Here is a 17,206-nt window from a genome sequence, read left to right as displayed (position 1 = left end):
GTGTGACTCCATACCGAACAACTGGAGTGACTCTTATACGAGTGCGAAATGAAAGTTCCCCAATTCGCTGGATATCGCACGCATCCCGCAATGCAATGTTATCGAATACCTGGTATTGCCCCTAGGATCTGCCCATAGAAAAAGTGTTTGGGCTCTCTTTCTGTCCAACTAGGAAATTCCTTTCACTTCCACTTTTTCAACTTGAGCAAACGTGTAAAAGCAAAGCATCGGCAAAATGTGGACGGTTTATAGAAAAATGCATCTGCAATTTGTATGATGAGTCTATTGTATTTGCCCACTCCAAAATTACGTATGCAAAAACTATGAAAGATAACAATCGATGCCTATTGATCATTCCAAAAAAATTAAATATGAATTGGCCTAGTTTTCATTTTCGATCGAAAAGGAATGATCGTTTTTGCAAGCTCGGAAATGTAAGAATGCACAACGAAAGTAAATCACAATCATTATTAGCTGACACCGCAGCCAATTCAATTTTGTTCGGGAAATTTCAGCTAGGCCACAAATGAAGTCCGTTACGTGCGATGCTATCACGCCCCAACAACCGAAACCTAAAGGCAAAATAAGGTCCAATCTCTCCGGTGAATTTGCGTTCATTGCAATGCAAACCAGCCACCACATATAAGACTGAAAAATTATTTGATAAACCAATCGGCCTTAGATTGATACTCTCTAAATTTTCTACCCGAGAGCACAACTGGTAGGCGCAGCAAAATTAGCGGCCCAGTTGCTTTGATTTGGTTACGTGGTTTTATCATTAGAATATTAATCTGCGGTTGTTATGCTTCAATGCTTATTAAATATTGCGCCAACAAAAATGTAGCGAATTCTTGATCTTAGCAAATACGAAATCTATAACACACAACTTGTTTTCACTGTGTTTCCTGAAGAATGGATCGCTATCAAAGCAATTTCGTAGGTAGTTGAAATCGAGCCTAGAGGCCCACCTTTTCTCTTTTTTTTTTCTCTTCAACATCCTTAACTCAACCACAGACCCTTACAACATAATTTGGGTTAAGCCCACTTTAGTCTGGTTCGATTGCATCGATGTTCAAAACATTGACTACAATGCAGTGGTCACATTTTTTTTTATATTAAAAATAAAGATTAATACTGTTCCGTCAGTACCCAGACATAGGAGAAGGTGTCCTGTCCATCCTTGTTTTCATTTCCGATTTCACCGTTTTAATCCCTTTCCCTTTTTTTTATCGATTCGCCATCAATTTTCATTTGGGCTTGACGTGTCTTCATTGTAATGCATAGGGACATAAAAGTTTATGTGATTTCAATGCATAGATGCCGTATATTGTACGGTTACACGAACAAAATAGAGTTAGCCATTTCCAGGTTTTAAGGCAAATGTGCGTCCTTTCTCTTCTGTTGAGAGCTTCGGAAGAGGTTTCATCGACACTTAAGAACTTCACGTGAGGAAGGCGTCTCTATCAGATTGCTTTAACAGCTTATATCGGCTAATGCGGCAAGGAAAAGAATGGAGGGAAACGAGGTAACAATCCTGGAGCAAGTAAATTCATTTCCGTTCAGTTATTATTTGGTCCCAGACGAGAAAGCGTCGAATACCATTAGCGTATAGTAGAATATGAAAACTCAATTTCTACGTCTGATTTTGTGATTTTCGGAGAGCCCTCAGGATTTAGACATATAGAAACTCGAAGTCAACAAGATATCACAAATAGTGAAAAAGATAATAACAGTAATTTAAAAACGAACAATTTCAGATTCGTCCGAGTCCGTTTATTTTATTGCTAAACACCATAATCTGAAGACAATTTTGATTGGCTTCCCGGTGGCTATTTTTCTTATTATACCGAGTCAATTATTGTTATTATTTATTTATTTTTCTTTTTGCGAAATAGTGTGTTCATTTAAAACCACAAGTTGTTCGAAGAGTTCTACAGAACTCCACAGATTAAGAGCATCCAGAGTTGCATCACGACTTGAGGAATAGCAATTAAATGAATGCAATCACTCGTAGGTTATAGAGACCAAAGCGAATGCCCCTTGGTTGCTTGCTGTTTGAACTTATAACGCTAAATATTAAGAAAATCTTACATTAACAATATAAAATCGTAAGGTATGTGTATTTCGCAAACAATTGATTTCGGGTTGCTGTTATGCGTCCTGAAACCGATCCATTTTTATTAGAATGTAGTAGGCGGTATATTTCGTAACGGCGATGCCAATTACGACCACTTTTATGAATCCCTTCGAGCGTGAAAGTCGATAATTTTTGCGGTTTCCCAGTGAAAGTGGACTCGGTGAATTCACTAGAGTGTTGGACAACCAAACCTCAAATTCTCCATTCTGAGCATAATTCGAATAACTCCGTGATTAACCAATACTGCAATAGCGTTCAAATTCATCAGCCAAACGCTGAAAGGCTCAAACTATCACGCAGTTGACAATTTCATTCAGTGATGCATGGACATGAATGTGCATTAAGAAAGAACTTTTGCTTGCTTTTAATGAGCGTTATTCTACCTGTAATTCGGCGAGGATTGAGTCATAATCATGATAGCTGCCTTAGGACAACGTACGTAGAAACAATAATTAAAGTCAACATTTCGATTGTATGTTGACAACTTACTCCAATCGTCCCACCAAACTAAGTGGCATTCAAATCTTTGGAGATTTTAATGTAGGGAGAAAAATTGGCTTGTTGGATCCCAGAGTAATCATAACCAAATGAAGATTTAAAAAGTTTTATTTGTACAATATGTAAAACAGTATCATTTAGTCATGCAAAACACTTAGGCGTTGAACAATATCCATAGTGGCAAGCTTGGCAGCGGGTCGAATCGTGAGGAACAGACGAAGGTGTTCCGGAATTGCGGAAAAATCGGTCACTTGGAGAGAGATTTGGTAAGTTTGCACCGCCATAGTAAGACACGATCACTTGGCTAGCGAGAAAGCTAATGGCATTTTCAATTTCCTCTGGATACCAAAGCGGCGTCAGGAATTCAAGCTATACCGATGAACAAACAAAAGCTAAATTAATAATCATTCAACGTTAGGAGTACGAGAAGGAGTTACCTCATTGATTGAATCACTGGTGGAGCAGAAACTGCACTGTTGGCCGAACAATTTGAATAAAGCTTCGGACACGATTTGTTCATCTTGCCGCCGAACGCGGAACCAAAAAACGACACGTCCCTTCATTGACGTCCAACCGCGTTTGCACTAATATGACAATTGTTATTAATAAAATTACGACGGCTTAAAATAGTAGTTTAAGAAAAGAGAAGTATCAATATTTACCTGACACTGGAAGCGAACTTTAGCGAAGTAAGTTGCAGAATGCCATGGCCATTCGATGGAAAGAGGAGGAAGTTCTGTTGGCTCTAGTGTCCAGAGATGTCCATGGGCGGCCAAGAAGGGGCGAAAGAACCAAGCAAACGCGCTCTGCCAAAATGTCTCCAAGCCACTATTACAGAAAATCAAGAAAGATTAAAGATGGTCGCTTAATCAAAAAACGAAAATATACTAGTGCATCGGTTTCCATCCAGGAAGAGGTACAAGAGCAACAGATGGAGGAGGCAGCGACCATTTGATAAGACGACGGTTAGACGGAATTGCAGTGTGCTGGATAGCGCCACCCGGGACTTCATTTGTCAGATAATCATGTGATACGAGGATAACTGGAACAAGCTCCACTTTGACCAACGGAAGAATGACATCGATAAAATGGGTAAGCACTGGCTGCTCGCTAGAAATTTGAAAAGACTCCATCGAGATGCCACTGTCCGAAGAATGTTCATATTCGGAGTCTAGACATGGAAGACATAATGATGTTAACGATGAAGGATCAATTGAAACACAGCATAAATCATAAAGAGAAAAATCAGCAGGTTACCTGAGCAGACGGTTGAATAATCGTGGAAAGACATGCTGAGAAGATCAGGTACTATTGGAGAGTTTCGAACTCGAAGTGAATGGGACTGTAAGGCGGATGTAAATGAATTAACTGTATTACCTGAACGGATGCTTTATATACAGGAAGATGTCTTCTGGACAGACCAATAGGAGCGTGTCGGTGTACATCTGACGTAATCCGTTTCCCCTTTAAGTTCTGCGCTCTTTGTCTTGCACGGATCTTGTTCTCTTCGGCGAGGAACCGCAAACAAGGAGGTTGCGCGTCACATCACAGACCTGTTCCAGACGAGACCCCTGGGAATACACGAGCTAGGAAGTGATCAAATTGTGTTACGTCTTCCGAATCATCTATTTCCTACCTGTCCGTTTGATCTGAATGAAAAACAAGGGGGCAAATCCCAATAAAACATACTGCATACACGAGGCATCTAAAAAAAAAAGCTGTGACTCATCTTAAAAAACCGCCGAATGGCATACCTGACAGTGGCGTATGACAAGTCTTTTTTCTTAGGGTATATTGTTGCTTAAAAATTATCTTTACTACTGATGCTGGTTTTTTGTTGTAAATGAAACGGACACTGAATGAAACTTACATCTCTTTAGGTTTTTACATTGCCTTCGGTACGTGTCGACTGTCAAGTTCTATTTGCTGATAAAACATGCGGCAACTGTAACAGAGAAACATTAAGTATCACTGGCTACCGGTTTATCACTAGCAGCTGGCAAAATTCTAGAAGTATTTTCATTTACGTAATCGAACAAACCTACTTTTTTTGCGTTGCTTCAAAATTAATTTCGTGTAGGATGTGAATTAATATTTGTAGAGATGGTTCAGTCACTGATTAACGAAAAATGAATAAGCGTCTCAGCGATTTATCAAATTTCAAAACAGGGAATTGTAATCTGAACATTCTTCTCGAACAGAGCGTCCGTGTTACTAGTATTACGCCATTTTGCTGCGCCGTGGCAAAACAGGGAAGCGCATAACACAGTGCCTCGAGTGGCAAGTTTGAACAAGTCGCCAAGGCCAACTGACTGGGTTGGAAACGGATCATTTGTTTCTGAACGCCAGACCAACGACATCACACAAACGTTGAAGTGGAAGTGGTATATGTAGCTCAAAGTTTAAGTGCAGTACATTGGTAAGTCAAAATTTAAGAATTACTAAGCGATCCAGTAGTACCTGCTAAGCTACATCCTTGTTATTGGCAAATTTACCAGATAACTGCATTTTTCATTTGGTTATTACTGGCTTGTGTTACCATCCAATGGCGCTATTTTGAAATGCAAAACCGCCATACTATCACAAACATAGGGTTCTAAAATAAAAATTTTCAAGCCGGAAAACACATCCGTTTTTTTTTTTAGCTCGTGTTGAGTAACATAATTCGGATTGAACTGTTTTGTTTTTACTCATTCTTTTAAGCCATATTCTTATGTGTGCTTAGAGGTTGACAACGTGTACATGGCGCACTCCGAATTCAAACATTAGTGACTGGAACTTAATGAAATCTTGCAATCTACATCCAGGCATTCGATATCCTATATCCAGTATACCTGGGATTGTCCGATTGTAATTTCAAGATATATACGTGAAGTAACTGTCTGTATTTGCCATTATTCATTATGGGCTTGTACTTAATTTTTGCAGGTTCCTTAGAATGTCTGATTTTAAGCGGGAGAATAAATCAACTGATGCCCAAATAAACATTCACACAATTTTTGCGAGTGGTGCTTTCAAAAATGTGTACAAAGGAAATTATATCAAAGGAGAAAGAGCTGGCCAAGAATGCGTCTGCAAGATTTTCAAAGCTGGAAGCGTATTTGAAGCATCATATTTCCAAGCGGAGCTTAATGTGGTTGCCAAAGCGCTCGAGATTGTAAACAGGTTTAACAGAGGCAAAAACATTGACCAGAACATTTGGCTTAACCAGCCAGATGTGTGGGTTTTTCTTGCCGGAGAAAGAAAGGGAGAAAAAGTGATGATTGAGCCCATGATTACCAATTTTGAAAAGTTCAACTCCAACACAGGATGGACTCCAGAAGAATCGTCTCCTTGGATAAATGCTATGCAAGCGCTCAGCCACTTTTCCTATCACACAACCAATCGCCGTTTGCTCCTTTGCGACCTCCAAGGTGGCGTCTACAAGGATGGCTTCGTTTTGACTGATCCTGTCATTATGTCAACTAATCAAGAATATGGACCAACGGACCTCGGTGCTCATGGAATTTCAACATTTTTTGCTTCTCATCGATGCAACAAATATTGTAAAGCTCATTGGCTGATCCCGCGCGATCAAAAAATCTATTTTACAATTCAAAAGGGATCTGCCATGGTCCTCCCTCGTCGGCAAAGTCGTGCTGCTTTAACCTGTCGACTACCAGGTTTATTGGAAAATTTGTCCATTCAAGAGGAATAAACTGATATTTCTTTCATCGTCTTAAATTTGTCTATTTCATAGTTCATTCAAATTATTAGCAAATAGCAGTCGTTACTTATTTCTGCTCTTGTATCAGCCCAAAACGTTGAAAACAATTGTTTAATGTACTAGTTCTAGGTTGCATTCACAACTTTAATGTTTCAAATGGCGAAAATACAATTACACTTGTCAACTACAGTATTGTGGAGAAGATAAAATCAATATGCTTCAAGTGCCAGCTAAATGACAGTATAAATGCAAAAGTGATTCTTGGTCATAGTATTTATCCTGATTTATTGCTTTACTTCTACACGAGATCGCAATACCACAAATCTGACAAAACAAAAATTAACTTTTTCGCAGATTTCTAACCCTGTCAGCATCATTTTCATTGTCTATCTGTACTTGCTTGCCATTAAATTAAGCCCAGATCAGGTGGATTATTTGGCACAAGTTGCATCACTGCAGAATGCATGAGCATACATAACGATCACAGCAAGTCATTCTTAATTTAATACATTGACATTCGCAGTAGCACCTCGGCGTAATGCAGACGATTCTTCACTATTGTGTATATGCTGTATGTGTCTGTTCGCTAAATAAGACGTTTCCTCGTTCAAAGACATAAACTTGGGGAAATCAGGTTATGATGAATCGTTCGAAAACGTTGGGTGGTTGCGATGAAATTTACCGTGAGGTCGCCGACATCCATTTACCACCAGGAATGGGGATCGATCTTTGCTGTCAATGACGTCGTACAAACGCATGGTTTGTCAAATTTCATTATGTGCTGAATTTTCTCTAAATTATTTAAACTTGCAGATGTATTTTAAACACCATATGTAATCTTGGGTAGCTCTAACAATGGAGGCTAGTGAAAAAGAGTTCAACCTGACCCGGAGGTTTTCTGTCCTGCATGTCAGAGGTAAATAAACATTGTGGTAGTTAAACAAAATTCATGTAAGCACAGTGGGCTTTCAATTGCATATATTCACATTAAAGGTTTTTCTAGAACGGAACCTTCCCACACTAAGGTTGTTTGTCATGTATTATAGGACATGCATGAAAATTGAGTGTTATGCAAGATAAGTCATTAATAGTATTAAACTTCTTTAATCTTTCCTGTTCTGTGTGTGACAATTTCTCAATTATCTCAACAAAAAAAGTACTTTTGATTAAACTATCCATTAATCTTTTTTTTTTTGGTTGGGGGTTATAGTAATCTAATAAGCTATATATGGATGGAAATATACTTGACATAGCTTCATGAACAAGTATCCTGACATTTAATGGAACATGCAGAAGAAAATTCTGTGAAAGAGGTAACCCAATTAAAATGAAAGGGGCTGTTTCAAAATAAATTCAACAAATAATTAAATATATTTTGGATAAGAGACTGATGGAAAAGTTCCATCTGAAAATTTTGGAATTCCTGAAACCAACTCCTCTAGAAAATTTCAAGCAATCAAGCAATTGGAGAATTATTTTCTATGAAAAGGCCATTAATCCAGGAAATGAGTTGAATGACATGCAAGCATTTGTGACAGTAGCAAAAAATTCTAATGGAACATGGTCCCATAAAAAGTGATATTCAAAACTGGTCTTGGACGCACTATTTATTATGGTAACTGAATCCGCTACAAATCCCCCTAAGTCTCCATTGTATGCTATAAACAATACCTTCTAAATGCGGCGTAATTTTTTCTTTTTAGCCTATGAATTTTTTTTGTGGACTGTCGCTGTGACACTGATTTAATTACCGAATTTTACTCGTTTGATTTTTTGTTACTCTTGATATTAACAATCTTATACATTTTTCCTTCCCATAATAAACTACTAGTGAATAAAATAAACTGTTATTTGTTAGATTTTTCAAAAATTTTATTTTTCATTTAGGGTTAACACAGGATACAATGCGATGTGTACTACAAGCAGCACTACAGTTGAATCAAGCGATAGAAAACGAGTAGCGGCTGCCCTCATTTGCCCGAGTTTTATCCCTTGTTGAACATCATTTTTTGGTCGGCGATCTTCGCAGAGGAGATTCATGGCTTCGATCAAAATCACCGCAAATAGGTAAGTACCAATCGGAATTCAATGAATCTGCTTGAACAGGAACTGTTTGTAGGCTGCCGTAGGTAGTTTGACGAATATCTAGCCCGTTTTGCCATTTTGTTTGTACTCTCAAGAAAGAGGAAAGGGTGGTATTTCAAAGTCATAAAGTAATGGATGGATAAAACTACACGGGTATGTGTCATTACTGGATGTCAGAAGATCCATTTGACTCGCGAGAAGGTGATAAAGCATCATTCCCAAGACTCACTTGGATGCCGACCGGACAATGACACACACGACGTTTTATTTCATTACTTGTGACTTAAAAGTAGTCAAGCCACTTTTTTTACCTTTGAAATTTTCTTGTTGTCATGTTTGTGTGACCGAGCTAAGGTGAAGTCGCTCGATTAGAATCCGCTTATAGCCAGTCTTAGTTAAGGATGTATGATGGCGATCGCGCACTTGAATTTTGGTTTCCATCTTCGAGGAAGAGGAAGGGGTGGAATTTCAATGTAGTCAAGTAAATTCCCGCGCAGGCAGAACTAGACGGGTGCATGTAATTACCTTATGCCAGAACATCCCAGAGTCCAGGGAAGATGACAAAACATCGTTCCAAAGACTCACATGGACGCTAACTGGGCAGTCACATGCACAGCGCTTTACTGTACTACTCGTGACTTAAAAGTCAAGCCAAAGGGTTTAAGAAAAGTTGGGACCCATCTTCGAGGAAGAGGAAAAGGTGGAATTTCAATGTAGTAAAGTAAATTCCCGCGCAGGCAGAACTACACGGGTGCATGTCATTACCTTATGTCAGAATATCCCAGAGTCCAGGGAAGATGACAAAACATCGTTCCTAAGACTCACATGGACGCTAACTGGGCAGTCACATGCACAACGCTTTACCTTACTACTCGTGACTTAAAAGTCAAGCCAAAGGGTTGAGAAAGGTTCGAATCAGAGAGAGTTCGAAATGCATTAACAATACTTCTGTTGATGGGCAAGTCGAACCGATGTCATGTCGAGCCACTCATCGTATGTGCGGCGCGAATGGCTATTAGATATAACTTCGTAGCCATATTTAATCGTTTTGAAGATAGCTTCATGCCTTTTCTGGTCGGGCGAGTCTCGATGCTTGTCGGGATGATGTATTAGCGATTTTGCATAATATGCCGACTTAACCTCGGTCGTTTTAGCGTTTCGCCCGACCCCCAAGAGTTTATAGTAATCAGGTCCGACTTCTTCGACATCCTTGTCAGCGCCTTTCTCCAATTCTTCGTTTCTTTGTTCCAATTGCTCAATAAGCCTATCACGGTTTTCGAGCAGTTGTGCGTGAAAATTGCGGATTCGGCCAATGGTGTCGTGGCTGTCGATCAGTTGTTCGTAATATCGAGTTGAGGCCTCGGTTTGTCTGTGCAGTGTCTCTTTCAGAATGCGGTTAGCTGCTTCCATGCCTAAAAGTTTGCTCGTACAATCTTCGAGATGCGTGGCTAGTTGTTCAGCCTTCTTGCGATCTGAATAGGCGGCTTTGCGAAGGATTTGCTCTTGCACTCGAAAGTCGTAAGAAACCTTGGAATAGTTAGCAGCGTATTGGGCCTTTGCCTCCTCTAGCGCCGAATGGAGCCGAGCTTTATGTTCCTTCTCAAGGTGGTTGCGTAGCTCAGTCATGGCGGTTTCGTATTGGACACGTTGTTCGTCCATTTCGAGCTGGTGTTGCTTAACCATCCTTTGTACGAACACCTTGTTTTCCGACTCAATGACGTTCAGCTGTTTGGCATGTAGCGCCATTGCGTGCTGCATCTTAGCTTGTTGGTGGGCTAGCTCTAATTTGCGTTGACTCTCCTTATCCACCAGTTCCTTTTCCAAACAAGAGATACGTTCTTCATTATCCTTTCGACGAATATTGAGATTCCTGATTTCCTGCTGCATTAGACCGGCCTTAGTTGAATACTGTTCCTTAGAAAAGAGCACGTCTTTCATTTCTTGTTCAGTCTTCCGCAGATCACATTTCATCCTGACTAACTCGTTTTGCAACTCGATGTTTTGCCTGGTGAGTTCCTCACGGGCAGCGCTGGCCTTCATGGCTTCCAATTTCATGTTGTCGTTGATTTCTGCGAGTTGTTTGTTAGCCGAATAAATCATCTCCTTCTCTTCCATCAGGTCAGCAAGCTGAACCTTCAGCGCTCCTTCGTTGCACTCGTTTCGGATGCTGCAATCATCATCTGTCTTCGATACTCGTTCGACGACACATTCCAATTCTTGGTTCCCAGCAGAAAGATCAAACGGGTCTTCAGAGTGATTCTCCGTGCCAAACACTGCTCTAACTTCCACAGGGGCACATTCGACGACAGGTTTTTCAGGAATACCTTGAAATATGAATTGCCACTGGTAAACGAGATAGGGTACAACAGTGGAAAAAGGCATTTTCAAAAAGATTTATATCACTTTGGATCACGTTGAATCACTTGAAATCAGGTGGGATTTCTGAAAACGTAGCTATTTTTGTTGAATCACATCCGCAGGTGTATGCTTTCAGCCAAACATACACTGCTTGGCATTCCCTGTTTTTGAATTTTTCACATGTGCTTTTTTTTTATTATGAACTAAACTGATGTCAGTCAGAAACATTTGTATTTTAAAAACATGGTTCAATGAAAACAAAATCAATTGCATAAAAGTAAATGTCCGAAAATGGTAAAAGTAAATTTTGTATGCGATATCGCGATAGGACGATTACGCGTCATTATGCAGAAACTATTGTTGCAGGGCGCGGGGCCTATCTGACAGTTGGAAGCAGAAACACAAGAAATCGAAATACCACAAATCTAGGAAACAAAAATTAACCTTGTTCTCAAATTTCTAACCATTTCAGCATCATTTTTAATGTTTATCCCTACTGCCTTGCCCGTAAGTTAAACCAAGATCAGGTAGATTATTTTACGCAGGTTGCCATGAGAATAATGGTCATACATAAGAATCAGCAAGTCAGTAATTCTTAATTTTATTCATTTTCAATTGCAGGTGGCAACTCGGCGCAATGCAGACGATCCTTCATCATTGTTGTAGTCTCTTCTGAAAGTAAGACGTTTCCTCGTGCAAACAATTTACTGTCGGAATCTAGGATGTGACGAATCGTTAAAAAACGTTGAGTGGCTGCGGTGAAATTAACCGTAACGTCGCCGACATCCACGCACAAGGAATGCACATCTACCGTTGTTGCCAATGCCGTCATTCAAATGCATGGGTTGTCATATTTGATCATGTGCTGAAAAACCTCTAACGTATTTAAACTTGCAGATGTATTTTGAACACCACATGTAGATCGTCCCTGCTAGCTCTAGCTATAAAAGCTAGTGAAAAGCAGCTCAATGTGACTTGGACTCCTGGAGGTTTTTTATCCTGCATCTCATAGGTAAATGACCATTGTGGTAGTTCGACAAAATCACTTACTTTGAAGTAAGTGTGGCAGGCTTTCAATTGTCTTTATTTTCGTAGAATGTTTTTCTTTCACTGAATCATTCACATGTTATGCTTTTTTACCACCTTCTAAAGGACATCCATGAAAATTGAGCATTGTGCAAGGTAAGTAAATTTAGCTTTAAACTTCTTCAATTTTTCCTGTCTTGTGGTTAATCAATTTCTCCATTTTCCTCACTTTTATTGATCCTAACATTCATCCAGGACAGGAACGAAAAGTAGCCCTGTTGGAAAAGCTATTTTTGGACATTAAAGTTAGGCACTTCATGAGGTTTTCTTCTATAAAAATCTTTTATTAGTTGATTGTTAATTCATCATTTTGTCTTTAGGTAATAGTAATGCAAAACTTGCTTCCCATCCATAGGAAAACATTCAATACGTTTTTTTAAACAGGTAAACAGGCAAAGTGTAAAGATATAACACATACTTGATTGTCATTACATTGTATGCAAGACAACATAAAAGACCTCCTTTTCTACCTCGAGGTTATGGTTTTTACGAAGAAAAGAGGCTGCAGAACGCCTCTGACGTAAATTATGGCCGTTTTTCCATCATTTGCTTCCAGCCGTGACCGGTCATTTTTCCCGTTTCCTGAACGCGGATGCAGTTGAGCATGACGGTAGAAAGTTTACTATCGCTGCTAGTTAACACTTCGTCATCAGTCGGTTGCCTGAAACGTTACATTGTTCCCCAAACAGTGGCTCTCGTGAGTATACTTCAAGTTCATTTCAATCTCCATTCAAATTTGATTCTAGTTATATTCTGTAGTTGTTTGGTGAATCTAAATGTATATAGTTTAAGTTCATTTTCATCGCCATTAAAATTTGATTCTAGTTCCATGTTTATCTGTTTGGTGAATTAAATGTGTTGAAAATGAACAAGTAAGCAACAGGTAGAGACGTTATGGCGCCTTGCATTTGCCATGAGAAAGTGCCAATAACCCTATCCTACAAAGCATTATCTTTGCTTTTCGATTGAACTCTTTCGTCATTTCTCGACTGTCGAGTCAAACCAATTGTCTAACCGTTAAGACTCGATTTTCTCTACGTTAGTTGAGATAATTCGTATGTTCTCTAAAAGTTTTGTGAGCATTTGCGGAATCGTACACAATTTGCCGAGAAGCATAAGCCCATTTAATTAGTAGAATACAATAGTTAAGTTTTTTTTTTACTAGAACTAATTGGCGTTCGATAAACATGCATAATATAAAATTTCGATGTCATGTTTGCATACCATCTATACATGATGTAATTAATTGCGTTGCATTTTATCCAGTGGCTCGTTCTGCTGTCACGGTCGCGCTGAAGTAACTACACCATTTATACGACTCTCTGGGCCACTCCAACAAAATGAAACCGGTACTTTCCGAAATTGAGTTTACATGTCAGATAAGCTAAATGTAACTTATAGTGCCATTTGTACTTAGAATCTTCCTACCGTACAACGTATTGCAATGTTTGATGCCGAATCCGTCGCCGATGCCCTTCATAAAGCAACAACTGACTCAGACACTGACGAAGAAGCCTTCACGACCATTTTTTTGCCATCGAAAAAATCGGGAAATGTATAAAGCAGTGATTGGAGTAGGAACTAGCGAAGGGAGAATGGTTGTCTCGGCAACGGAACTAATCAGGAGACACTCGAAATGAGCGCTATATACCAACGACGTAAATTTTCTAGTTTTTAATAGTTCGTTTTCTTAATAAAAATTTAAATTTTTTAGTATACGGTCATCCCGCGCAAGACGATACTAAACGAGATACTTTTGGAGACTTCGACGCGTTGCTTCTTTCACCTGTTCAGGTACACGAGTACCAAACGAACCCTTTGCTTAACTTCCTTTCCTACAACAGAACAAAGATTAACTTCTTTTTTAAAATATGATCTTAGGTTCAAGGAGACGAGACGCAGATGGCCTGTGTGGCGCAAGCTAAACCGACGCCTGCATTTGTTTGAAGCCGGTATACTAAAACTTATGATGACTCCTACTATTAGCTTATGCAGCTGTGTGTTTTATATTTATTTACTACAGTGATATTATTGACATTTTAATGTATCACGTATTTTAAAATATTCAGGAGCGACCAAACTAGAAACTGATGAAAAAGTTTTCTATTCCATTCTAACAATCCTTGGCTGGGGTCAATTACGTCACACTATTGCCGAATATGAGACTATGCATGGCCTCTCTTTGGAAAATGCCGTGACAAGCGAATCTTCCGCCAACGCTCGACGGGGTATCTTAGAACTATGTAAGAATTCAAGCTTAAACTTCCTCAATGTCTCACTTGTCTCATTTCAAAATTTTAATGCCAACAGTGGAGCGTGTCCAAAATCGACCGGGAGACCTCGCTGAGCGTTTATACAATGCTCTAAAACGATTAGGCACCAGCGAGTAAAGCTAACTTGATCTAACGTAGGTTTTTTTAGTTTTCTTTAACTGAAAGTAATCACCAATTGGTTCTTTCAGTCGCCACCTTATTCTTCCTATCATCAGCCGCTGCGATGTTGATCTGGGCAACATTAAAAGAGTACGAAAAAAAAAATTCGGCACAGGTCTTCAAGCTGATGTTTCGGTATTGCTCTTTTCGTATTGTACTATGAAAAATATTAAAATAACGCATGTTTTTAGGACCATACGTCTCGTGACTGTAGAAAAGCTCTTTTAACACTTAATGATTGAGAACTGGAAAAACATTTGTGCACAGGAAACTGCGCTACTATAAAATAAAATTATATTCAAAATTACTTTATATTGAAAGGTATAAATCGGTCACTTGGAGAGAGCTTTGGTAAGTTTGCTCCGCCGTAGTAAGACACGATCACTTGGCTAGCGAGAAAGCTAATGGCATTTTCAATTTCCTCTGGATACCAAAGTGGAGTCAGAAATTGAAACTATATCGATAAACAAACACAAAGGTGAATTAACAATCATTCAACGTTAGGAGTATCAGAAGGAGTTACCTCACTGATTGAATCACTGGTGGCGCAGAAACTACACTGTTGGCCGAACAGTTTGAACAAAGCTTCGAACACGATTTGTTCACCTTGCCGTCGAACGCGGAACGAAAAAACGACTCAGCCCTTCATTGGCGTCCAACCGCATTTGCAGTAATGACAATTGTTATCAATAAAATTACGACGACTTAAAAGAGTAGTTTAAGAAAAGAGAACTATCAATGTTTACCTGACACTGGAATCGAACTTTAGCGAAGTAAGTTGCAGAATGCCATGGCCATTCGATAGACAGCGGAGGAAGTTCTGTGGGCTCCAGTGTCCAAAGATGTCCATGGAATGCCAAGAAAGGCTGAAAAAACCAACGAAAGGCGCTCTGCCAGAACGTCTCCAATCCACTAAGATAGAAAATCAAGAAAGATTAAATACGGTCGCTTAAGCAAAAAACTAAAACATACTAGGGCATCGGTTTCCATCCAGGAAGAGCTACAAGAGCAACAGATGGAGGAGGCAGCGACCATTTGATAAGGCGACGGGTAGATGGGATTGGAGTGTGCTGGATAGTGCCACCCTGGACGTAATTTGTCAGATAGTCATGTGATACGAGGATAACTGGAACAAGCTCCACATTGACCAATGGAAGACTGACATCGACGTTGATAAAATGGGTAAGCACTGACTGCTCGCTAGAAATTTACAATGAATCCATCGAGATGCCACTGTCCGAAGCATGTTCATATTCAGAGTCTAAAAATGGAAGAAATAATGATCTTAACGATGAAGGATCAATTGAAACACAGCATAAATCATAAAGAGAACAATCAGGAAGTTACCTGAGCAGACGCTTGAATAATCGTGGAAAGACATGCTGAGAAAATCAGGTATTATTGGAGAGATTCGAACTCGAAGTGAATGGGATTGTAAGACGGAAGTAACTAAATTAACTGTAATACCTGAACAGACGTTTTATATACAGGAAGATGTCTTCTGGACAGACCACTAGGAGCGTGTCGGTGTACATCTGATGTAATCTGTTTCCCCTTTAAGTTCTGCGCTCTATGTCTTGCACGGATCTTGTTCTCTCCGGTGAAGAACCGCAAACAAGGAGGTTGCGGGTCACATCACAAACCTGTTCCAGACGATACCCCTGGGAATACACGAGCTAGGAAGTGATCGAATTGTGTTATGTCTTCCGAATCATCTATTTCCTACCTGTCCGTTTGATCTGAATGAAAGGCAAGGGGACAAATCCCAATGAAACATACTGCATAGACGAGGCATCTATAAAAAAAAAAGCTGTGACTCATCTTAAAAAACCGCCGAATGTCATAGCTGACAGTGCCGTGCGACAAGTCTTTTTTTCTTAGGGTATATTATTGTTAAAAAATTATCTTTACTATTGATGCTGGTTTTTTGTTGTAAATGAAGCAGACACGGAATGAAACTTACCATCTCTTTGACTTTTCACAGTTCCTTCGGTACGTGTCAACTGTCAAGCTCTATTTGCTGATAAAACATTCGGCAACTGTAAGAGGGAAACATTAACTATCACTAGCTACCGGTTGATCACTATCATCTAGCAAAATTCTCGAGGTATTGCCATTTGCATAATCGAACAAACCTACTTTTTTGTGTTGCTTCAAAACAAAATTTGTGTAGGACGTGGCCTAATATTTGTAGAGATGTTTCAGTCACTGATCGACGAAAAACGAATAAGCCTCTCAGCGATTTATCAAATTTCAAAACAAGGAATTGTAATCTGAACATTCTTCTCGAATAGGACGTCCGTGTTACTAGTATTACGCCATTTTGCTGCGCCATGGCAAAACAGGGAAGCACATAGCACAGTGCCTCAAGTGGCAAGTTTGTCAACAAGTTATCAAGGCCAACTGACTGGGTTGAAAACGTATCATTTGCTTCTGAAACGCCAGACCAACGACATCATATAAACGTCGAAGTGCAAGTGGTAAATGTAGCACAAATTTTAAGTAAATTGGTTAGCCAAAACTAAAAAATTACTAAACGATCCAGTAGTGTCTCGTAATATTCGTCCTTGTTATTTGCAAACTTACCAGATAACTGCATGGATTGTTTGGTTATTACTGGCTAGTGTGTTACGACCCAATAGCGCCATTTTGAAGTGCAAAACCGCCATATTAGAACAAACATAGGTTCTAAAATAAAAATTTTCAAGTCGGAAAACGCAACACTTTTTTGGGCTCATGCTGAGTAAGATCATTCGGGTTTATCTGTTTTGTTTTACTCATTCTTTTAAGCCGTATTTTTGTGTTTGCTTAGACGTTGACAACGTGTACATGGCGCACTCTGAATTCCAACATTAGTGACTGGAACTTAATGAAACCTTACGGATCTGGATCTAGGCCTTCGAT

The 17,206-nt window shown here is 39.5% G+C and overlaps 4 protein-coding genes and 2 long non-coding RNA genes across 9 annotated transcripts; 3 read left to right on the top strand and 3 right to left on the bottom strand.

Moving 5' to 3' along the window:
• Positions 1-2,776: 2,776 nt before the first annotated feature.
• On the bottom strand, positions 2,777-3,926 carry LOC130697048 (uncharacterized). Its single transcript, XM_057520163.1, has 5 exons — positions 3,893-3,926; positions 3,524-3,806; positions 3,298-3,463; positions 3,073-3,219; positions 2,777-3,004 (listed from the first exon to the last, which is right to left on the bottom strand). Exons 1-5 carry the CDS (start codon positions 3,924-3,926, stop codon positions 2,777-2,779), a joined length of 858 nt encoding a protein of 285 aa, XP_057376146.1.
• Positions 3,927-5,038: 1,112 nt separating this feature from the next.
• LOC130696724 (alpha-protein kinase 1-like) lies at positions 5,039-6,338 on the top strand. Its single transcript, XM_057519824.2, has 2 exons — positions 5,039-5,054; positions 5,564-6,338. The coding sequence occupies exon 2, from the start codon at positions 5,574-5,576 to the stop codon at positions 6,330-6,332; it is 759 nt and encodes a 252-aa protein (XP_057375807.1). The 5' UTR covers positions 5,039-5,054; positions 5,564-5,573; the 3' UTR covers positions 6,333-6,338.
• A 674-nt stretch (positions 6,339-7,012) lies between these two features.
• Positions 7,013-7,495, top strand: LOC130696907 (uncharacterized). The gene is made up of 3 exons (XR_009002749.2): positions 7,013-7,100; positions 7,155-7,257; positions 7,335-7,495. It is a non-coding gene; the product is annotated as an uncharacterized LOC130696907 (long non-coding RNA).
• A 1,867-nt stretch (positions 7,496-9,362) lies between these two features.
• Positions 9,363-10,808, bottom strand: LOC130697050 (dnaJ homolog subfamily C member 7-like). Its single transcript, XM_057520164.1, has one exon. It carries the CDS (start codon positions 10,806-10,808, stop codon positions 9,363-9,365), a length of 1,446 nt encoding a protein of 481 aa, XP_057376147.1.
• A 1,103-nt stretch (positions 10,809-11,911) lies between these two features.
• On the top strand, positions 11,912-15,051 carry LOC130697051 (uncharacterized). 4 transcript variants are annotated; one of them, XR_009420993.1, is made up of 12 exons: positions 11,912-11,966; positions 12,066-12,132; positions 12,191-12,254; positions 12,347-12,567; positions 13,137-13,219; positions 13,288-13,528; positions 13,585-13,664; positions 13,752-13,822; positions 13,940-14,113; positions 14,181-14,277; positions 14,332-14,437; positions 14,494-15,051. It is a non-coding gene; the product is annotated as an uncharacterized LOC130697051 (long non-coding RNA). The 4 variants fall into 4 exon arrangements; XR_009420992.1 differs by having other exon boundaries at positions 14,181-14,437; XR_009420995.1 differs by having other exon boundaries at positions 13,752-13,867; positions 14,181-14,437.
• A 3-nt stretch (positions 15,052-15,054) lies between these two features.
• On the bottom strand, positions 15,055-16,950 carry LOC130697052 (uncharacterized; the record flags this gene model as incomplete). Its single annotated transcript, XM_059495388.1, has 3 exons — positions 16,889-16,950; positions 15,275-15,502; positions 15,055-15,214 (listed from the first exon to the last, which is right to left on the bottom strand). Coding segments are annotated over exons 1-3 (450 nt in total), but the record flags the coding sequence as incomplete, so codon positions are not given.
• Positions 16,951-17,206: the final 256 nt, after the last annotated feature.

This window comes from Daphnia carinata, chromosome 5, assembly GCF_022539665.2.
Source record: "Daphnia carinata strain CSIRO-1 chromosome 5, CSIRO_AGI_Dcar_HiC_V3, whole genome shotgun sequence".
NCBI lineage: Eukaryota > Metazoa > Arthropoda > Branchiopoda > Diplostraca > Daphniidae > Daphnia > Daphnia carinata.
This window is presented reverse-complemented; position numbering and strand designations above follow the sequence as displayed.